The sequence below is a fragment of the Scyliorhinus torazame genome, chromosome 9 (genome assembly GCF_047496885.1).
Source record: "Scyliorhinus torazame isolate Kashiwa2021f chromosome 9, sScyTor2.1, whole genome shotgun sequence".
Lineage (NCBI taxonomy): Eukaryota > Metazoa > Chordata > Chondrichthyes > Carcharhiniformes > Scyliorhinidae > Scyliorhinus > Scyliorhinus torazame.
Genome location: NC_092715.1, coordinates 171295896 through 171319976, shown reverse-complemented (window position 1 = coordinate 171319976; position 24081 = coordinate 171295896). Strand labels below are relative to the sequence as shown.

At 44.8% G+C, this 24081-nt stretch overlaps 1 protein-coding gene across 10 annotated transcripts in view; it reads left to right on the top strand.

Moving 5' to 3' along the window:
• LOC140429586 (guanine nucleotide-binding protein G(I)/G(S)/G(O) subunit gamma-7) overlaps nucleotides 1-24081 on the top strand; it is a 336292-nt gene that overhangs the window by 245297 nt on the left and 66914 nt on the right. For all 10 annotated transcript variants that reach the window (XM_072516801.1, XM_072516794.1, XM_072516800.1 and 7 more), the window contains one exon: nucleotides 8860-8966. In XM_072516801.1, coding sequence (XP_072372902.1) covers nucleotides 8889-8966 — 78 coding nt within the window. In that variant the 5' untranslated portion in view covers nucleotides 8860-8888. The remainder of the gene's footprint in view (nucleotides 1-8859; nucleotides 8967-24081) is intronic.

Here is a 24081-nt window from a genome sequence, read left to right as displayed (position 1 = left end):
TGAAATATATGTTAGTTGTGAGGAATTGAATATCTCCTTAAACAACTGCCACTGCTCACCAGCTATCCTACCTTTTAGTCTTCCTGCCCACTCTACTCAGGCTAAATCTGTCCTCATGCCAATGTAGTTACCTTTGTTTAATTCCAGAATGCTAGCGTGGGACTTTACTTTCCCACCCCCCAAACTGAATTTTGAATTCTATCATACTATGGTCACTATTGCCTAGATGATCCTTAACCATGAGGTCATCAATTAATTCCTCATCATTACACAATACAAATCCAGAGTAGCCTGCTCTCTGGTTACTTCCCCAACATACTGTTCCAAGAAACAATCTCAAATACGTTCACTTAATTCTCTCTCGAGGCTACCCTTGCCAATTTGATTAATCCAGTCTATGTACATATTAGAATCACCCATAGGGCAGCATGGTGGTGCAGTGGTTAGCACTGATGCCTCACGCCGCTGAGGTCCCAGGTTCGATCCCGTCCCTGTGTCACTGCCCATGTGGAGTTTGCACATTCTCCCCATGTTTGCGTGGGTTTCACCCCCACAACCCAGAGATGTGCAGGGTGGGTGAATTGGTCACGTTACATTGCCCTTAATCGGAAAAAAGTGAATTGGGTACTGTAATTTGTTTTTTAATCACTACTGTTTGGGGACCTATTGGTTACTCCTATCAGGGATTTCATCTCTTTGCTATTTCTTATTTCTACCCAGACTGATTCCACATCATGATCTCCAGTGCTTATATAATTTCTCATTACAGAACTGATAACTTTCTTCACCTCCTTTTTCTTTCAGTCTATCTTTCCAAAATACTGAGTACCCTTAGAATTTCAATTGTCAGACCTGATCTCCCAGACCTGGGGTTGGATTCTCTACTGCCCGCGCCAAAATCACGTTTGGCGCGGGGGCGGAGAATCAATTTTTACGCGGGGATCGTGCCTGGCGCCCGGTCCCCGGAGAATCGCTCGCTCACGGATTATGCGCGCAGTTGGGGGGCCATTAAAAGAGGCCCCCCAGCGATTCTCCGGGTTAAACTGGCTGAGTTCCCGATGGCGTGGTTCTAACCACGTATTGCCTATCGGGAACATCGGGTGGCGGCTGCGGACTCAGTTGCGGCCGCCCTAGTGGGGGGGGCGGGTCAATCGAGCAGCGGGTGGGGCCTCATGAGCGGCCGGGGCGGCGATCTGGCGGTTCGGTTCCGCGGATGCGCATCATCTCGGGGGAGCCTACATTTCCGAGGTCGCTCCGTGGTCCGAGTCAGCCATGGCGCACGACGCAGCCACTGCAGGCTGCCGCCGTGCGCATGCGCGGACTCCTGATCGGATGTGTGGGGGCTGTTTCCGGAGCCAGATCTGCGAGCAGCTCCCCAGGGCCCTGCCAACCCCCTGCAGATAGGAGAATTGCTCTTGACTTTTCCAAGGAAAGTCAAGAGTGAAACACCAGTGTTTTTACGGTGGCATGGGGACATAGCTGCATTTTTGGAGAATCCAGACCCTGTTCTCCTTGTAACCATGTCTCCATAATCGCCACCAAATCATATCCTTTTGTCATCATGTAGATATCAATATACACTGTTGCCAATGTATATCAGTGTCGGAGGTAGTGAATGTTTCAGAATGGTACTTGGACTCCCAAGAGTTAAATTAATCGGACATATTACACAAATTAAGGTTGTATTTCTTAGAATTTATAAGATTAAAGAGTGATTTGATCAAAATTTTCAAAATATTAATGTTAACAGAGAGGGTAGCTAGAGAGAAACAATTTCCACACCTGGGGAATATAGGATATGGGGAAAAGCCTAAAAATTAGAACCAGGCCTTTCAGGAGTGAAATTAGGAAACGCGTGTACACACAAATAGCGGTAAAGGTTTGGAACACTCTTCCTCAAATACCAGTTGATTTTATGTCAGTTGTCCCCAAGAAAGGTGTTCAGTGAAGGATCCAGACTGTGAGTTGAGTCTGAAGTCCTACTGGGTTCAGGCTGGCAGACAAAGGGTTGAGGGACAAGGTTAACAGATCATTGGGAAGAGGGGGGGTGGCGAGGAAGGCTAGGGGTGGGGAAGCAGCTCACATCTTGGGTGAGGGATGGGCTTCCAATGGGCAAAGTGTCCTACCAGGGGGCCGCCCTTCCCTCCGCTCCACACCTGCACCCCTACACCCTCTTCCCCCTCCCCAGCATCCTCTTCCCCTTCCCACAACCATCTTCCCCACATCCCCTTCCCCCTCCCACATACCCCCTCCCACACACAGCCTTCCCCTTCCACACATCGCATTCCCTTACGTTCCTGAGCTGCCACCAGGGTGGCAGTTCCTGCTGGACAGCCTGGAGATGTGTGCCATTGGCTTCCCCCACCACAAGTAAATTCCATTAATTGGCCATTAAAGATCTCATCAACCCTCTCCCTACCTGCCATGCCACCTCTTGAGGGAAACCTACAATGAAAAATGAATAAATCAAAAGCTGCAAATTATATGTCACTTTAAGAATAACACAAACAAGCAACAATTTGATTGTTACCATGATCAAGCCATTGTTTCCTTGCACTTTTGAACTATTTTGGACATGTGCGAAGGTGTTAATTCATATTGTACTTGCATTCAGTTAATGGCTGAATTTTCAATTGCAGGAGGGGGTGAGTAGGCCCACATCGAAACTTTCATACCTGGATGAAGTCACTTGATTTCAACTCCTGCAGAATGCAGTACAGTTTTCAAAAGGAAAAGGAGGGGGGGGGGGAGATGGAGGACCACATTTCCGCTTGCTTCCCTTTAAGCTCCTTGCGGAGATCTTAAATGGGCCGGGGATGGCCAGGAGCCAATTTTCAAATTGGAACTTGCTAAACCCAAACAGTTTGGTGGACGTTAATGCACAACTGTTGCATTCAATACATTTTTTTAAAAGACACAAATGTCTTTTCCACTGGGGGTTTCACTGTGAGATCAGGCACATTACAATTTGGGTGACCATTTGCCCATTTCTCTCCTTGCCCTCCGAATTCTAGCCTCCTTTCCTGTGCAGGAGAGTGGTAGGCCTCGTCGTTGCTGCCATCTGCCTTTGTCATGACTCTTGCAGGCAACTCATGCCTCCTCACAGAGTTCAGTCTACTAACTGGATGCCAAACTTGCCTCCAAACCAATTTTGCCACGATAATTTGTAGATTACAGGCACAATTTCACAGAAACATTTTGAAGTCATTTTGGGCACAATTGGAGGGGTGTTTCTCTGCAGTAGCGAGATCGTGGCCCATATTTTAAAAAAAGCAAAGGGGTGGCAGTAATCAAACACGCATCCTCCAGACATTGAACATCAAATAGTCAACAGTGCAATAAAGTCACCAGCAGTCTGCAAAAGTATTTCTTTAACAGCATCATCAAGTTGCTCAGTCAACAAAGAACAAAGAAAAGTACAGCACAGGAACAGGCCCTTCGGCCCTCCAAGCCTGCGGCGACCATGCTGCCCGTCTAAACTAAAATCTTCTACACTTCCGGGGTCCGTATCCCTCTATTCCCATCCTAATCGAGGCAGTCGAATCGGTCTGCCTCTCTTCCTCTTCTCGCAGCTCCGAGCAAGGAACTCTCAACAGTATAAAGTCACACCGATGCAGAGCATGGCCGAAGAGAGAAACCACCACCCTTCGCCTTCTAGAGCGCTGGCCGCAGGTCATCTTACACCATCCCTTTCCTTACTTCAGGCCACAAAAGCAAAGTGGTAGCAGCAAACAAACACACAGCCTCCAGCCAGCTGCAGCTGCATTCGGATCAACCTGCCTCTCCCTCCCCCTCCTGCAGCTCTCAACAGTGGAAAGTTACATCAGAAATTCACACCAACACAGAGCATGCCAGAAGAGAGAAAGAGCACCCCTTCTCCTCTCCAGCACTGGCAGCAAGTCATCTTACATCCTCCCTTTTCTTACTCCAGGCCACAGAAACAAAAGAGCAAACAAACACACGGCATTAAGGCATTTGCAACTACCAGCAGGTGCAATCAGCAAACACACCCTGCATCACCACTTGAGAATATTTTAAACGGTCAATAGTAACAAAGATTTGAAAATCACTACGTATCATTCCACATTTTAGACCATAGAACCATTAAACAGCAAGGAAGCTTCACCTTTCCATATAGATACCAATAGAAAGCTCTATCAGCTCATTCTCACAAAAAAAACAGTATCATCCCTTGCAGGTTCCTCAACAGAATGGAGGATAAGCCTGAGAATGTGTTAGCATGTCCAGAACTTTGTCATAGAAATGATCTGTCCATCAATGCGTTACTTGTTTTTTTTTAGTCATTTACAAATTGTGGACATCGCTGGTTAGGCCAGCATTTATTGCCCATCCCGGGTTGCCCTTCAGAAGGTGGTGGTGAGTTGCCTTCTTGAACTGCTGCAGTTCTTGAAATGTAGGTGAACCCACTGTGCTGTTAGGGGGGGAGTTCCAGGATGTTGCCCCAGTGACAGTAAAGGAACGGCGATATATTCCCAAGTCAGGCTGGTGAGTGACTTGGGCGGGAATCTCCAGGTGGTGGGGTTCCCAGGTATCTGCTGCCCTTGTCCTTCTAGATGGTAATGGTTGTGGTTTTGGTAGCTGCTGTCTAAGGAACTTTGGTGAGTTACTGCAGTGCATCTTGTAGGTGATACACACAGCTGCCACTGTTCGTTGGTGGGGGAGGGTTTGAATATGTGTGGAGCAATCAAGCGGGCTGCTTTGTCCTGGGTGGTATCAAGCTTCTTGAGTGTTGTTGCAGCTGTTCTCATCCAGGTATGTGGAGAGTATTCCATCACGCTCCTGACTTGTGCCTTGTAGATGGTGGACATGCTTTGGGGGGTCAAGAAGTGAGTTACTCGCTGCAGATTCCTAGCTTTTGGCTTCCCCTGGTAGCCACACTATTGATATGGCTAGTCCAGTTCAATTTCTGATCAATGGTAACCCCCGGGATATTGATTGTGGGAGATTCAGCGATGTTAATGCCATTGAATGTCAAGAGGCGGTGGTTAGATCCTCTCTTGTAGGAGATGGTCATTGCGTGGCACTTGTGTGGCACACATGTAACTTGCCACTGGTCAACCCAAGCCTGGATATTGTCCAAGTCTTTCTGAATTTATAAAATGTACTGCTTCATTATCTGAGGAGTCAGAAATGGTGCTGAACGTTAGAACATAGAACATAGAACGATACAGCGCAGTACAGGCCCTTCGGCCCGTTGTGCAGTCATCCGCAAGCATCCCCACTTCTGACCTTATGATGGAAGGGAGGTCATTGATGAAGATGGTTGGGCCTAGGACACTACCCTGAGGAACCCCTGCAATGATGTGAGATGATTGACCTCCATCCACCACAACCATCTTTCTTTGTGGCAGGTATGACTATAACCAGCGGAGAGTTTTCCCCCTGATTCCCATTGACTCCAGTTTAGCTAGGCTCGTCCATACTCAGTCAAATGCTGCCTTGATGTCCAGAGCAGTCAATCTCACCTCACCTCTGGCATTCAGCTCTTTTATCCATGTTTGAACCAAGGCTGTAATGAGGTCAGGAGCTGAGTGACGCAGGTGGAACCCAAACTGAGCATCAGTGAGCAGGTTATTGCTGAGTAAGTGCTGCTTGATAACACTGTTGATGACGCTTCCATCACTTTGCTGATGATGGAGAGTAGACTGATAGGGCTGTAATTGGCCGGATTAGATTTGTCCTTTTTCTTGTGTACAGAATACCTGGGCAATTTTACACATTGCTGGGTAGATGCCAGTGTTGTAGCTGTATTGGAACGGCTTGTCTAGGGGTGCAGCTAGTTCTGGAGCACGAGTCTTCAGTACTATTGCTTACATATTGTCAGGGCCCAAAGCCTTTGCAGTGTCCACGTATCAGTGCCATTCTTCGTCATGGAGCCGCAGCTGTGCAGGCCCTCCCACACGGCCCAGTCTCACCGGAACCAAATCCTGGAACCCACGTATTCAACTGGCACTCTAGGTGCAGTTGAACATCCTTGACTTCCAGCTTGTTTAACCCGCGATGACATGCTATTTATATGCAGCACTCACAACTCCAGAAACAAAAGCATCAGCAATCTGCGATAGCATTTCTTCAACTGCGTCATCGGATGACCCATTTGGATCAGTGTCATAACCCGGTCCTGCAGCGTATTCTTGCTTCAAACTGGGTTGCCTGCTGGTTTCATACATATCTTGAGCCTGGTCTTCCAGGACTCCGGTATCTTAGAAAAAAACTGTCCTCCTTTCCAGCTGCAACAAAGGACGGAAACAGCAACAGCAGACTCCAGGCATTTGAAGCCACGAACAGCAGCAAACATAACCTGCAGCTGTGAAGTGCTCTCACAACTAACAAGGCCAATTCCTTATTAGCAATAGCCTGCAGCTGTGAAGCTAGAGGCTGCTTAAAGTCAAAGGGAGTTGAGGTGACCCTCAGCATATAACCAAGAACAGGGCTCTGTTCGGGAAGTGTTTGGTAGGACAGACAGGCAGCAGCTATAGTTGCCGCTGTTATGGCTTGAAGGCCTCACAGACAAAAAGACCCTCACTCCCCCCAGCTCCCCCGGCCTAGGGGCGACCCCCGACCTGGAACGCTTCAGCCCCTCGACCAACCCCAACCCTCCTGAGGGCTCTCTCCGCCCCCCCCCCCCCTCACCTAGCGCTGGGGCAGCAGCTCCAGGACCCTTGAGTTGGATGCCCGAAAATGGAAAATGGCTACTTGCCTCCTCAGTTCCCCACAGCAACCATTGTGCCAGCTTCACATTTTTAAAAAGGGGTACTAAGCGGATTCAATGTCAGTCTCGCTAATGAGATTGAAATTAATGCAAATTGGGGTGAATGATATACTCGCCATATTTGATGAATTTGCCATCGAGAGTGGGCCTGTTAGATGACAAACTGATTTGTGCTTTTGATTTTGGTCTCTCCCGCTATTTAACCGGCAAGCCGGGCACAGCGCAGTGGTTAAGTCACGCCCCGCATCGTAGATTCAGAACCCCAAAATTATCTGGCCAATGGATCTCTGGGAGACCCAGATTGAAAATCAAGCCCAATAAGCATCAAAACAGTGACTTTCATTAGTTTATATAACTAACACAAATCACACAATGAGTAGGCTACAATGAAAAATTATTGCTTTGCCTAGAGAGAGCTGCAATGCAGACCAGTCTAGGTGCAACCTGGGGCATTAAGAATCATATTAGGCAGCACGGTGGCGCAGTGGATTAGCCCTGCTGCCTCACGGCGCCGAGGTCCCAGGTTCGATCCCGGCTCTGGGTCACTGTCCGTGTGGTGTTTGCACATTCTCCCCGTGTCTGCGTGGGTTTTGCCCCCACAACTCAAAGATGTGCAGGGTTTGGCCACGCTAAATTGCCCCTTAATTGGAAAAAATGAATTGGGTACTCTAAATTTATTTTAAAAAAGAATCATATTGTTTCATAGAAAATATTAATGCAGTATACTTAACAGAAACTCATTCTAACCTGGGTTTGTTGTGACATGAATTCAACATATTTATGAACTGAAATGTTAAGGATGGAAATCTAGTGGGTTGCACCCAGCTATATAAAATAACTGATCCGAAAACCAGATTACTCGTTGCAGTTAGTGTTAACTTTGTATCCACTTTCTTTGAAACTTTTAATGCCGCATTGTCCCACTGAGTTTTCTGTTTGCTTTCATTATCATATCTTACTTAAACTTCCATAGTATTGTATTGTGAATGGGTGGTAACACAAATCTACTACTTATATATTCTACAAAGGATTAGATTCACAGAGGTTATCTCATTGCGAAATTTAAAAATGACAGTAAAAGTTCAGCTCAGAAAACCTTGGGAGCTGGATTTAACGGGGCACCATAGCCCCCACCAAATCCCTGCCAGCTAAAACATCTAACTATAGGCCCACCAGCTACCCTGCAGGAATTACTCTGCAGCAATTGACCATCAGTTGAATTGAGTTGGAACTTTCACCCCCCTGCAACAGGAAGTTCCATTGCAGGATCAATGGCCAGCAGCTCTATAGTTCCAGCAGCACCACAGGGAACAGTGCCCACTGCTGGCACTACACATGGTAGAGAGGAAGGCGTACAGCGCTGGATCCGATATTTGAGGTAAGTGTTGGAGGTCTCGCCTGAACCGAGATAGCTGTCTCTGGCGAGGCCGGGGGCGGAGCAGGGGGCAGGGTAGAAAATCCGGTGTGTTGGGAGGAGAACCTGCAAGGGCCCTGGGAGCCCATTAAGAAGAGATCCTACCCCCTATCCTGCACATGGAATGCTGCCAGGCAGGGCGCGAGGATTAGACCTCTGCTATCGCTGATTAAATTGTGCCACTGGTATAATCTGGCAGGTATGTGGGGGGGGCATGGCAAATGCTGGATTTAATGTGCCCCCACCTTCAAACACACCGGGGGGAGGGGCTTAAAATTGAACTCCTTGTTTTAGTAACTCAAAGAAAATGGAAGATGTTTTGAATCACATTTTCCTCTGATTTTTCCCTCTTTTGAAAAAAAGTGCTTACTTACCCTGTACAACACCATAGGCATTACCTTGTCCAAGTGGGCATTCTCTGTGCTCTCTGAGGATAGGCAGGGTCAGTGAGGGCTCACAATTGAGGTTAGTCGAACATCCACTTTCCGTCATTCGCTTTCCATAAAGAATGACTGGATGATAGCTATCAGAGTGGGAATCTGTCAAATTTTCAGAGCCCTAGTAATTTTTTAAGTTGCAATGTTTTTGAAAGTATATCTTTTTAGGATACCATTAAACCTGCCATGAAAGTTGATGCCATAATTTCTGTTGTCATAAGTAATTTCATGTTTATGCCTTTATGATAATTATTTATTTGTTTTTCCTTATCCAGAAAGTTGGCCTGTTGGATAAACTGTGACAATGTCAACGAACAACATAGCTCAGGCAAGGAAAATGGTGGAACAGTTAAGGATTGAAGCTGGTATTGAAAGGATCAAGGTGAGATTCAGAAATGTGCCGTTGACTAAGGTTTTACACTGAAAAAAATGTTTTCTGCCAACCCACATGCCGTATATTATTACTCAGTCCAGTGGGTACACAGTATATTCTCTTGGGCCAGTGTTTGATGGTGCTCTATAACCATAAGACAGGAGCAGAATTAGGCCACTTGGTCCATCGAGTCTGCTCCGCCATTCAATCATGGCTGATATTTTCTCATCCCATTCTCCTGCCTTCTCCCCATAACCCCTGATCCCCTTATTAATCAAGACCAGCTGCTTGGAGTTTTAATAAGACTGACCATGGCTGCTTAACCGTTATCATTTTCCCCCAGCACTCCCCTCCTCACCCATATTTAATCAGATGCAAAACTTCCTGTGTGAGGACTCGCAGCCCCACCAAACAACTTTAATACAAAGTAAATTAATGGCAGTCACAACCAATTAAATTGATGGAACCTTTCCTGATTTCACTGGTCAGAGTTTTGAGTTTCTTGAGCTCTGGATCTTGCAATGTGTAGTTTGTGATTTCTCCTCATTTTAACCTTTTCACTATTTAGAATGACTGATTAAATTGGCCAATCCACAACATGCATCAGCACTAAGTATCAACGGCCATCATACTGAATAGTAGAAAGTAGTGCACACCTACTCCTTAACACTTGGCAAGCTACCATTCTCAGTGCTAGCAGTTGGTGCTCACTTGCATTCCTATCGGTGGAGAGGGAAATTCAGTCACCCTAACTTGAAGGTGGTTTGTGGAGGAGCTGTTGTCAAGTGACACTTATCGTGCAGGGTGCAGAGGTTGCTGAGTGAGTGCTTGCTGAGAAGGGAAGTGAATAAGCTCTTTCTTTCTTTTTCTTTTTTTATCAAGAGGGGATGGCAGGGAAGGTAGTGCAATGTTCCTCCTGCAGAATGTTTGAGGTGAGGGATGCCATCAGTGTCCCTGCTGATTTCATCTGTGGGAAGTGCACCCATCTCCAGCTCCTCAGAAACCGCGTTAGGGAATTGGAGCTGGAGCTGGGTGAACTTCGGATCATTCGGGAGGCAGAGGTGGTCATGGATAGAAGCTTCAAGGATGTAGTTACTCCGAAGAATAAAGATAGATGGGTGACGGTGAGAGGGGCTGGGAGGAAGCAGTCAGTACAGGGATCCCCTGTGGTCGTTCCCCTTAGTAACAAGTATACCGCTTTGGATACTGTTGGGGGGGGGGACTTACCAGGGTTAAGCCATGGGGTACAGGTCTCTGGCACAGAGTCTGTCCCTGTTGCTCAGAAGGGATGGGGGAGAGGAGTAGAGCATTAGTCATTGGAGACGCCATAGTTAGGAGGATAGATAGGAGATTCTGTGGGAACGAGAGAGACTCGCGGTTGGTGTGTTGCCTCCCAGGTGCCAGGGTGCGTGATGTCTCGGATCGTGTTTTCGGGATCCTTAAGAGGGAGGGGGAGCAGCCCCAAGTCGTGGTCCACAGAGGTACCAACGACATAGGTAAGAAAAGGGATAGGGATGTAAGGCAGGAATTCAGGGAGCTAGGGTGGAAACTAAGATCTAGGACAGAGTTATTATCTCTGGGTTGTTACCCGTGCTACGTGATAGCGAGACGAGGAATAGGGAGAGAGAGGAGTTGAACACGTGGCTACAGGGATGGTGCAGGAGGGAGGGTTTCAGATTTCTGGATAATTGGGGCTCATTCTGGGGTCGATGGGACCTCTACAAACGGGATGGTCTACACCTGGACCAGAGGAGTACCAATATCCTGGGGGGGGAAATTTGCTAATGCTCTTCGGGAGGGTTTAAACTAGTTCAGCAGGGGCTTGGGAACCTGAATTGTAGCTTCAGTATACAGGAGGTTGAGAGTAGCGAGGTCATGAGTAAAGTTTCAAAGTTGCAGGAGTGTACCGGCAGGCAGGAAGGTGGTTTAAAGTGTGTCTACTTCAATGCCAGGAGCATCCGGAATAAGGTGGGTGAACTTGCGGCATGGGTTAGTACCTGGGACTTTGATGTTGTGGCCATTACGGAGACATGGATAGAGCAGGGACAGGAATGGTTGTTGCAGGTGCCGGGGTTTAGATATTTCAGTAAGCTCAGGGAAGGTGGTAAAAGAGGGGGAGGCGTGGCATTGTTAGTCAAGGACAGTATTACGATGGCAGAAAGGACATTTGATGAGGGCTCGTCTACTGAGGTAGTATGGGCTGAGGTTAGAAACAGGAAAGGAGAGGTCACCCTGTTAGGGGTTTTCTATAGGCCTCCGAAAAGTTCCAGAGATGTAGAGGAAAGGATTGCAAAGATGATTCTGGATCGGAGTGAAAGCAACAGGGTAGTTGTTATGGGGGACTTTAACTTTCCAAATATTGACTGGAAACGCTATAGTTCGAGTACTTTAGATGGATCTGTTTTTGTCCAATGTGTGCAGGAGGGTTTCCTGACACAGTATGTAGATAGGCCAACTAGAGGCGAGGCCATATTGGATTTGGTACTGGGTAATGAACCAGGACAGGTGTTAGATTTGAAGGTAGGTGAGCACTTTGGTGATAGTGACCACAATTCCATTACGTTTACTTTAGTGATGGAAAGGGATAGGTATATACCGCAGGGCAAGAGTTATATTTGGGGGAAAGGCAATTATGATGTGATGAGGCAAGACTTAGGATGCATCGGATGGAGAGGAAAACTGCAGGGGGTGGGCACAATGGAAATGTGGAGCTTGTTCAAGGAACAGCTACTGTATGTCCTTGATAGGTATGTACCTGTCAGGCAGGGAGGAAGTGGTCGAGCAAGGGAACCGTGGTTTACTAAAGCAGTCGAAACACTTGTCAAGAGGAAGAAGGAGGCTTATGTAAAGATGAGACATGAAGGTTCAGTTAGGGCGCTCGAGAGTTACAGGTTAGCTAGGAAGGACCTAAAGAGAGAGCTAAGAAGAGCCAGGAGGGGACATGAGAAGTCTTTGGCAGGTAGGATCAAGGATAACCCTAAAGCTTTCTATAGATATGTCAGGAATAAACAAATGTCTAGGGTAAGAGTAGGGCCAGTCAAGGACAGTAGTGGGAAGTTGTGCTTGGAGTCCGAGGAGATAGGAGAGGTGCTAAATGAATATTTTTCGTCAGTATTCACACAGGAAAAAGACAATATTGTTGAGGAGAATACTGAGATTCAGGCTACTAGACTAGAAGGGCTTGAGGTTCATAAGGAGGAGGTGTTAGCAATTCTGGAAAATGTGAAAATAGATAAGTCCCCTGGGCCGGATTGGATTTATCCTAGGATTCACTGGGAAGCTAGGGAGGAGATTGCTGAGCCTTTGGCTTTGATCTTTAAGTCATCTTTTTCTACAGGAATAGTGCCAGAAAACTGGAGGAAAGCAAATGTTGTCCCATTGTTCAAGAAGGGGAGTAGAGACAACCCCGGTAACTGTAGACCAGTGAGCCTTACTTCTGTTGTGTGCAAAATCTTGGAAAGATTTATCAGAGATAGGATGTATAATCACCTGGAAAGGAATAATTTGATTAGAGATAGTCAACACGATTTTGTGAAGGGTAGGTCGTGCCTCACAAACTTTATTGAGTTCTTTGAGAAGGTGACCAAACAGGTGGATGAGGGTAAAGCAGTTGATGTGGTGTATATGGGTTTCAGTAAAGCGTTTGATAAGGTTCCCCACGATAGGCTACTGCAGAAAATACAGAGGCATGGGATTCAGGGTGATTTAGCAGTTTGGATCATAAATTGGCTAGCTGGAGGAAGACAAAGGGTGGTGGTTGATGGGAAATGTTCAGACTGGAGTGCAGTTACTAGTGGTGTACCACAAGGATCTGTTTTGGGGCCACTGCTGTTTATCATTTTTATAAATGACCTGGAGGAGGGCGTAGAAGGATGGGTGAGTAAATTTGCAGATGACACTAAAGTCGGTGGAGTTGTGGACAGTGCGGAAGGATGTTACAAGTTACAGAGGGACATAGATAAGCTGCAGCGCTGGGCTGAGAGGTGGCAAATGGAGTTTAATGGAGAAAAGTGTGAGGTGATTCATTTTGGAAGGAATAACAGGAAGACAGAGTACTGGGCTAATGGTAAGATTCTTGGCAGTGTGGATGAGCAGAGAGATCTCGGTTTCCATGTACATAGATCCCTGAAAGTTGCCACCCAGCGTGTTAGCTTTTATTGGTAGAGGGATTGTGGTTCGGAGCCATGAGGTCATGTTGCAGCTGTACAAAACTCTGTTGCGGCCGCATTTGGAGTATTGCATGCAATTCTGGTCGCCGCATTATAGGAAGGATGTGGAAGCATTGGAAAGGGTGCAGAGGAGATTTACCAGAATGTTGCCTGGTATGGAAGGAAGATCTTATGAGGAAAGGCTGAGGGACGTGAGGCTGTTTTCGTTCGAGAGAAGAAGGTTAAGAGGTGATTTAATTGAGGCATACAAGATGATCAGAGGATTGGATAGGGTGGACAGTGAGAGCCTTTTTCCTCGGATGGTGATGTCTAGCACGAGGGGACATAGCTTTAAATTGAGGGGAGATATATATAGGACAGAGGTCAGAGGTAGGTTCTTTACTCGGAGAGTAGTAAGGGCGTGGAATGCCCTGCCTGCAACAGTAGTGGATTCACCAAACTAAGGGCATTCAAATGGTCATTGGATAGACATATGGACGATAAGGGAATAGTGTAGATGGCTTTAGAGTGGTTTCACAGGTCGGCGCAACATCGAGGGCCGAAGGGCCTGTACTGCGCTGTAATGTTCTATGTTCTATCCCAGACCACCTATAGGTATTTCACAACTGGTGGGGTCCTGGGATTAAATCTTATTTAATTGCAGTTCATTCAACTGGAGTATGTGTAGTTCTGGGAGACCCATTAAAGGAGTCAAAATATAGTCTCATTCTCCACACATGTGGTTACAGTAAAGAACAGAACATGCTGAAAATACACAATAGACCCAATAGACTACAGCTGAAGTATTAAACTCCCCTTTCTCTTTTCAGATACTGATGAGCTTGCATTTTGCAGGCTTCCAGTATTTTGTAATATTCCATATTTCCAGGTTTTATTTTCTATTTACCTATAATACAACTTTAATGATAGTTTTACAAATATATTCCTGTTTTCATCATGTAATATTATATAATTATTGTAGAAGAGAAAGTCTGTTGTTTCCTATGTCTAATGATGCTAATAATTCTAAGGTTTGCATGGGTTATATTATCCAACCACCTATTATGAATGGGAGGTAAAAGAAATTAAGACCAAAGTTATCCACTCCTATCTCTGGCAGACTGGTGCAGCCAATCCAACAATTCAGTGTTGCTGCTTTCTGGACTTGTTACCAGACATGACCGAGGTTATAAAATATGTCTGCCCAAGTATGAGAGGGTGCAGTGTGTTAATATGCAAATAACAAAAAATGACATCCAGCATGTTTCCATCATTTGCATCATGGCAAGGCTGGAAACCAGGGAAACCTGTCTGGTGATACTCGGAGCAGTGAAGGGCAATTTTATGTGCTTACTTTTGCGTATATAAAAAGCTGTATGACCACTTCAGCAACCAGCACTGTTAAGTTACAGCTTCTGAGATTTTCTGCAGAATTCTCCTGCCATTTTTTAACAGATTCTTTGGCAGAGACTCCTTTGTCTGTCAAAATTAATCAAATCATGGGAACGACTGAAACTCGTCCACTGGTGTGCAGAGATCCCGTCACACTGAAGTTGCACCCTAGGTTTTACTAAATTCCATGCTGTTATGGTTCCAAAGTGTACTGAACATGCACGTAAATTCAGACAACTTGCTTAAACAAGTCAATTCTGAGCTCCCATGATTGCAGTGTATTCTGCACAATTGAAGTTTTTTTTATTCCTTCATGGGATGTAGGCTTCGCTGGTTAGCCCAGCATTTATTGCCATTGAGAAGGTACTGGTGAGCTGCCATCTTGAAATCGTGCATCTCTGAGGTGTAGGTACACCCACTATGCTGTTAGAGAGGGGGGTTCCAGGATTCTAACCCAGGACAGCTGAAGGAACAGCGATATAGCTCCAAGTCAGGATGGTGAGTGACTTGAAGGGGAACTTGCAGGTGATGGTTTTCCCAATTATCTGATGCTCTTGTCCTTCTTGGTGATAGAGGCCGTGGGTTTGGAAGGTTCTGCCGAAGCTACCTTGGTGAGTTCCTGCAGTGCACCTTGTAGATGGTACACACGGCTGCTACTATATATCGGTTTTGGAGGGCGCGAATGTTTCAGGATGGGGTGCCAATCAAGCGGGCAGCTTTGTCCTGGATGGTGTCGAGCTCCCTGATTGTCGTTGGAGCTGCACACATCCACGCAAGTGGGGCACATTCCATCACACTCCTGATTAATGTCTTCTAGATGGTTGTCATGTGAGAGTACCTTTAAGAAATGAAAAAATGAAAATCGCTTATTGTCACGAGTAAGCTTCAATGAAGTTACTGTGAAAAGCCCCTAGTCGCCACATTCCGGCGCCTGTTCGGGGAGGCTGGTACGGGAATCGAACCGTGCTGCTGGCCTCCCTTGGTCTGCTTTAAAAGCCAGCGATTTAGCCCAGTGTGCTAAACCAGCCCCTAAGACATGGATGTTTAAGCAATGTACCTTTAAGAAAACAGTGATATCAGAGGGGGTGGAGCTGAATCAGATCAGCCATTTTGCAGTTTAGCTTTGCAGGTTGAAAAGAGCTTGAGAGTGTCTGTGTTTGCAGTGAGCTGGATCTCTGCCATGAAAGACTATCTCTGGATCATTTGGGTGATTTTAACTCATAATAGTAAAGCCTTTAACCTGATGTGATTCTGTTTTCAGGGTTAAGTCTCTTGGAAGTTTGAAGGAACATTTTGAGGAATTATTTACTGTTGCAATATTTTCGGCATTATCTTTGAAGTAAGGGGTGTTAAGAGATCCAATGTTTATTTAAGATGTTAAGTTGAGTTCATGGAATAAACATTGTTTTGTGTTTAAAAACCCACGTGTCTATAATTGTAATTCCACACCCAGGGAACAAGCCGTGTGCTAGGAAAAGCAACAAATACATTAAAGGGAGAGGTTGGTTGAAATCCATGATACATTTTGGGGTACTGAAAATGCCAAGCCCATAACAATTGGGGGCTGGTCCGGGATAAAAGTCTATCTATTGGATTGGCTTTTTTGAACTTAAAAGACAGTGAAGGATTGTTGCTTTTCCAGTGTGGTATTTTAGTTTAAGTGGGGAGAGTGAACAATGGCTCTTTCAGAGACTCAGAATGTTTTGGGGGTGGAGAATGTCACACGTAGTACTTTACGGACAGAAACGAAAAGCAGACTGTTAGATTTGGCAAAAACATTGCAGTTAACATTACCTGACAAAATGCGAAAAGATGAGGTAATTATGGCGGTGGTTAAGCATTTAAAGTTGCCTGAGATAGAGTTTGACTCATTGGAAATGGCAAAAATTCAGTTGCAAATTAAACAAATGGAACATGAGAAAGAATTAAAATGGCTTGAATACGAGAGTGAGAGAGAGGAAAGAGAAAGAGAGAGAGAGGAAAAAGAAAGAAAAAGAGAGAGAGAGGAAAAAGAAAAGGAGAGAGAAGAAAGAATAACCCTAACAGAACAAAAAGAAAGGGAGATACAGATCAGGGAAAAAGATAAAGAGAGGGAGTTTGAACTTCAGAAAATGGCCATGAAACATGACAATCAGTTAAATTTGGCTGACATAAAGGGAGACGTACAGTTGGATGATAGTGATGAGGATAGTGAGAAAGAGCATCATAGTCGAAGGCTTGGTGGGTATCTATTTAAATATGTCCAAGCATTGCCAAGGTTTGACGAGAAGGAAGTGGAAGCCTTTTTAATTTCATTTGAGAAGGTAGCTAAACAAATGAAATGGCCACAGGACATGTGGGTGTTACTGATTCAAACAAAGCTGGTAGGTAGATCTAGTGAAGTGTTTGCATCACTACCGGAGGAGGTATCTGAAACGTATGAGGAGGTGAAGAAATCCATCTTAAGTGCATATGAGCTAGTGCCTAAAGCTTACAGACAAAGGTTTAGAAATTTAAGGAAAGAATTTGGTCAAACATACATGGATTTTGAAAGGCTCAAACAGAGCAATTTTGATGGGTGAATAAGGGCTTTGAAAATCAACCAAACGTATGAAGCTCTCAGAGAAATTATACTTTTGAAGGAGTTTAAAAATTCAATTCCTGATGGAGTGAGAACTCCCGTGGAAGAACAGAGGGAACTGCGAGATTAGCAGCGGAAATGGCAGATGATAAGGAATTAGTTCATACATCAAAGATTGGTTTCCGAAATCAGTTTCAGCCAGTGAGGGATAGAAACTGGGGACATGAGAAATACTCAAGTGGTAAAGGTAAAGGTGATCTGATGGGAGAAAATAAAGAGAGTGTACCTCAGATAAAAAAAGAAATCCAGGAGGGTGGAAAAGAAATGAAAAGTTTCAGATGTTTTCACTGTAATATATTAGGCCATGTAAAGTCACAGTGTTGGTGGTTGAAGAAAAGCACTGGGAAGGCTGATGTGGTAAAACAGGATAAGACAGTGGGGTTTGTTAGAGTGGTAAAGGAAAACCCAAGGGAAGCGAAGGAGGTGCAAACGATTGTTCAGCCTGTTCAAGAAGTAATTGTTAAGAAGGTGCCAGATGTCTTTAAAGAATTTACTTGTGTCGGTAAAGTTTACTCATGTGTATCAGGAGGAGCAGGTAAAGAAGTCACAATGTTAAGAGATACAGGGGCTAGTCAATCTTTAATGGTAAGAGATGAGGAATTATGTAATTTGGGAAGAATGTTGCCAGAAAAAGTGGTGATATGTGGAATTCAGGGTGAGAGGAGTAGCGTTCCATTATATAAGGTAAGGTTGGAAAGTCCAGTGAAGAGTGGTGAAGTGGTAGTAGGAGTAATAGAGAAACTATCTTGTCCAGGAATACAGTTTATCTTGGGTAATGATATAGCTGGATTGCAGGTGGGAGTGATGCCTACTGTGGTTGATAAGCCAGTGGAAAATCAGACAACTGAAGTGTTGAAGGATGAATATCCTGGGATTTTTCCGGATTGTGTAGTAACAAGGTCGCAAAGTCACAGGTTAAGACAAGAGGAGAAATTAAAGAGTGAAGATGAAGTTGAAGTGCAATTATCAGCAACGATTTTTGATCAGATGGTTGAAAAAGAACAAGAACAGGTGGAGGTTGAGGAGGATATTTTTAGTTCAGGAAAATTGGTAGAGTTACAACAGAAAGATGTAGAAATAAGACGGATATATCAGAAATCATATACGGAGGAGGAATCTGAGAGTATACCAGAGTGTTATTACCGTAAAAATGATGTCTTGATGAGAAAATGGAGACCTGTACATATGCAGGCGGATGAAAAGTGGGCAGATGTTCATCAAGTAGTGTTGTCGGTAAGGTATAGAAAGGAGGTGTTGCGAGTTGCACATGAGGTACCAGTGGGAGGTCATTTGGGAACAAGGAAAACTCAAGCTAAAATCCAGAAACATTTTTATTGGCCTGGACTACATAAAGATGCAGTTAAATTTTGTCAATCATGTCACACATGTCAAATAATAGGGAAACCTCAAGCAGTGGTAAAACCAGCGCCCTTAATACCCATTCCAGCATTTGAGGAACCTTTTACATGGGTTCTAATCGGTTGTGTAGGACCGCTTCCTAAAACAAAAAATGGGAATCAATATCTTTTGACTGTAATGGATGTGTCTACTAGGTTTCCAGAGGCCTTTCCAGTACGTCATATTACAGCTAAAAGGATTGTGGCGGAGTTACTTAAATTCTTTACTAGATATGGACTACCCATAGAAATTCAATCGGATCAAGGAACAAATTTTACTTCAAGGTTATTCAAAGACGTTGTGGATAGCTTAGGAATAAAACAATTTAAATCAACTGCGTACCATCCAGAATCACAGGGAGCGTTAGAAAGGTGGCATCAGACATTAAAGATAATGTTGAGGGCGTATTGTCAAGATTACCCAGAGGATTGGGATAAAGGAATCCCATTCGGATTGTTTGCGATTAGGGATGCACCTAATGAGTCTACCAAATTTAGTCCTTTTGAACTAATTTTTGTTCATGAGGTAAGAGGACCACTTAAATTGATTAAGGAAAAATTGGTGGGTGAGAAATCAGAAATTACACTATTGGATTACGTGTCAAATTTTAGGGAACAATTAAATAGAGCAGGTGAATTGGCTGGACAACATTTGAAAGTTGCACAAAATGTGATAAAACGGGTAGCGGACAAGAAATCCAAAGTTCGTAGTTTTGCCAGTGGGGATAAAGTTTTAGTGTTGTTACCAGTGGTACGGGAGCCTTTAAAAGTTGGTTTTGTGGACTGTATCAGATTGAAAGGAAGGTGAGGTGAATTATGTGGTAAAAACACCAGATAGAAGGAAGACTCACCGAGTGTATCATGTGAATATGCTTAAAAGGTACTTTGAAAGGGAAGGAGAGAAAAAGGAGGTTTTAATGATTCTAACTCAAAGTGACGAACCAAACCCAGATGACTGTGAATTTGACATACCTCAAATTAAATTGGAAAATGAGGATGTTCTTAAAAACTGGGATGAATTGTTAAGTTACCTTCCAGAGGAAAAATGAACAGTCCTGAAAGAGTTATTGATATTACATGGGCAAGTTTGTAGAGATATATTGGGAAGTACTAAAATGGCTGTACATGATGTAGATGTGGTAAATGCTGTTCCTATCAAACAACATCCATATAGACTTAACCCTTTAAAATTGGCACAGGTTAACAAAGAGATTGAGAGTATGCTTAAAAATGGCATAATTGAAGTGGGTTGCAGCCAATGGAGCTCACCATCGTGATAGTACCTAAACCAGATGGTACCCAACGGTTGTGTGTGGACTATCGAAAGGTGAATGCAGTTACAAGAACGGACTCTTATCCTATTCCACGTTTGAGGGATTGCATTGAGAAATTGGGACAATCTGATTTTATTTTCAAATTCCGGACATGGAAAGAACATTTAAAACATCGTATGGAGTTCTTCGATTGACTTCAGGAGGTGGGTTTGGTGATGAACCTAGCCGAAAGTGAATTTAGAGAAGCCCGAATCACTTTCCTTGCGGAGTTTCCGATACCCTCAAGACGAAGGGAAATAATGCGATTTCTTCACATGAATGAATTTGATCGAACCTTTGTGCAAATGTTTTGTGGCGTGATTACTCCACTGATGGACTTGCTAATGAAACGTCAAAAATTTCAATGGACAGAGGACTTTCAACAGGCCTTTGACTGCCTGAAAGCTGTGATCACCAATGCTCCTGTATTGGAGAATTGCAAGGGGCTCTGGGTTTGGATTGAACTAAAGTATCTGATTCTAAAGAGAAATGCCGAGGAGTAGAGGAATGGATGGACCGTGCAGAGACTTTGTTCAAAAAGACTCAATCGAGAAGGATTTTGGTTGGAGGAAGAAGAGCAAAGAAAAATGGACTATATTATTATACCTGTTTGCATGTGTTGTTTTTTTCAAAAAACGAAAAGGTATATTTACTGTGTACATTTCTTAGTGGATGGTGAAAAAGTGAAAAATGAAACCATCTTGAAGTTGATGGTTTTTTTTTTTTTCTTGGGGGGAGGTGTCATGTACCTTTAAGACATGGATGTTTAAGCAATGTGCCTTTACGAAATCAGTGATGTCAGAGAGTGGGTGGAGCTGAGGTCAGATCAGCCATTTTGCTGTTTAGTTTTGCAAGTTGAAAATAGCTTGGGAGTGTCTGTGTTTGCAGTGAGCTGGATCTTTGCCATGAAAGACTATCTCTGGATCATTTGGGTGATTTAAACTCATAATAGTAAAGCCTTTAACCTGATGTGATTCTGTTTAAAGGTGTTAAGTCTCTTGGAAGTTTGAAGGAACATTTTCAGGAATTATTTACTGTTGCAATATTTTCGGCGTTATCTTTGAAGTAAGGGGTGTTAAGAGATCCAATGTTTATTTAAGATGTTAAGTTGAGTTCATGGAATAAACATTGATTTGTGTTTAAAAACCCACGTGTCCACAATTGTAATTTCACACCTAGGGAACAAGCCGTGTGCTAGGAAAAGCAACAAATACATTAAAGGAAGAGGTTGGTTGAACTCCATGATACATTTTGGGGTTCTGAAAATGCCTCGCTCATAACATGGTGGACAAGCTTTTTGTAGTCAGGAGGTGAGCTACTTGCTTCACGATTCCTAGCCTTTGACCTGCTATTTTAGCCAAAGTATTTATATGGCTAGTTTAGTTCAGTTTCAGGTCAATGGTAGCCCCCAAGATGTTTATAGTGGGGGATTCAGTGATGGTAATGCCATTGAATATCATGGGGTGATGGTTGGATCCCCACTTGTAGGAGGTGATCATTGCCTGGCAATAGTGTGTCACTTGCCACTTGTCAGCCCAAGCCTGGATATTGTTCAGGTCTTGCTACATTTTGACATGATCTGTTTCTGTGTCTGAGGAGTCATGAATGGTGCTGAATATTGCGCTATTATCAGCGAGCATCCCCCCTTTTGGCCTTATGATGCAAGAGAGGTCATTGATGAAACAGTTGAAGATGATTGGGCCTAGGGCCTACCCTGAGGAACTCCTGGGGTGGAATTTTACAGATGATGAGCAATCGGCGCTCGCCATCCTGAGAGTCGGCGCCTAATGCTCATCAGCTGTCAACTCTTTAAGTCCCACTGCCATTTAAACTCCCTTGGGTGTTGATTGGCAGTGGGCAGGATTTCTGCCTACCCTGGGAAGGACGTCCTGCCTTGCAGAGCTGTTGGCCAATCAGTTTGATCGACAAATCTCATTAACCTGGCCAAGCACAGTGCGGCAGTGGCCAGAAGCAGTACTGCAGCACTCTGCCTGTGACTAAGTCCTGAGATAAATCCGTGCGCGGCGCCGGGGGTGGGTAGGCCAGGAGGGGAGAGAGTCCTGGAGCTCAAATGTCCTGAGGGTGGGGGCACCCCAATTCTGAGGGCGCCTTCAGAGTGAGATGCCCGCCTTCCAGCCCGGATTGGGGAAAGGTGCAAATGTCACTTTCATATCCAATCCCCACCCGCTTCTGGCAGCCTTAAAATTGAAGCTGGGCAGGATATGTCCCTTTATTGGCCACTTAAGGGCCTTAATAGGTGAATGGCAGGGTTTCCTGCCCAAGACCCATCTCGCCCAAGCATGAAATTGCATCTGGGCTTCGGCGGGGGGATTCCCAGGGGGAATCCAATCCATTCAATTTTACACGCCCCCATCCCCCCACCTCAGAATCTGCTTTGGTGGCGGCATAAAATTCTGTCCCTGCAGTGATGTCCTGGAGCTGAGATGACATCTCCAGCAACCACAACCACCTTCCTTTGTGCCAGGGATGACTTCAACGAGCAGAGTTTTCCCCCGATTCCCATTGAGTCTAGTTCAGCTAGGGCTCCTTGATGCCATACTCAATCAAAAACAGCCTTGATGCCACCTCTCACTGCACCTCTGGCGTTCAGCTGTTTTGAATTTGTCCTGCTTTTTGTGTACAGGGACATACCTGAGCAATTTTCCTCATTGCCGATAGATGCCAATGTTGTAGCTGCACTGGCACAGTAAGGAGCATGGTAAATTCTGGAGCACAAGTCTTCAGGACTGATGCAGGAATATTGTCAGGGCCCATAGCCTTTGCAGTATCTAGTGCCTTCAGCTGTTTCTTGCTATCATGTGGAGTGAATCGAATTGGCTGATGACTGATGTTGGGGACCTCTGGAGGAGGCTGAGATGGATCATCCACTCAGCACTTTAGCTGAAGTTTGTTACAAATGCTTCAACCTTATCTGATGTGCGGGTCTCCCCCATTTTTGACAATGGGGATATTTGTGGAGCCTTCTTCTCCAGTGTGTAATTTAATTATCATTTGTCCTTCCAATCACTGGTTTCTATATGCCATTGGTAATGCACAGAAATACTTGGAATTCTTTTGAGAATAGGTTGAATAACTGTAAGTACATGATTGCAACCTGCTGACAGAAATAATCTAAATTCATAACATCACACAGAATTAGAGATAAAGGAGTTCTGTTTTGGAGAAAATTAAGAGTATAAGCTCTGAACACTGCGTTAAAGAATTTCATAACATTTTTAGAAACAATTGTAAACATTGAATACCTGAGTACTCAGAAACGGCACAAGCTAATGAAACATTATTGAATGTGTGTGAAACATTATTGAATCATGCACCTTGGATTTAATTTTACATTCCTTTCATTTCGGAACCATATCCAGTCAAAGATCTTGAAAAATGCCCTTGGGCTCGGGAATGCAAGGCTAAGGATTCAAGTCTGAGAGCTGTTATGGAAAATAAAGGTTGCGTGTGGCCAGGTTTGCCTGCTCTGGCGCCTGGCATGCAATAGTGTGAAGAAAATACATGAATGAATAGAAGGAATGCATATGTGTTTGACTCCCGGTGGCGACATGAAGAAGAAGGTCGCATGTAAGGTCATCCCACTGAATGACTCCCACTGGAGTCCAGGATTTTTGGTTCTTTTCACCTGGTTCCCGGGGATAATTGGTGGACAAATTCATCCCAATTGAAAGCATTTTGTGTGAGGAGGTCAAAAGGCACAAAAAAGAATATTGGGTCGAAAGGTGTGAGCAGTAGCCCTTCTGAGGGTTTGAGCAAGGTGCGGAGTGCTGCTGGATTGAAGATGGCAGAGGCAAGCTTGGTGGGTAGGGCCGCACCCATTACAGTGACAAGCTGACGGAGGTATTGGCTGTCGAATTTGAAAGACAATTCGGCAAGCATTTTGAGAGGCAAGGGAAAGAAATTATGGAGACCCTCAAAAAATCGGTGGATAATGCATTGTTCCCCATAATGGAGGTTTTGGGGAAGACTTCGGAGACAGTGCGGGTGCATAGTGAGGTGTTGAAGGGGATGGAGGCAACACTGCCGTGACATAGCGATCAGTTGGTCTCGCTGAATGCCGAGCTATGGAGGGTGGAGGCTAGAAACAAGAGCCTGAGGGCTAAGGTTGAGGAACTGGAGAATAGGTCAAGGCGGTAGAACCTCCGGATTGTGGGATGACCTGAGCGGGTGGAGGGTCCAAGGTCGACTGAAGTTTTCAAGGCGATGAAGTTGGTGGGGGAGGACGATCAGGTG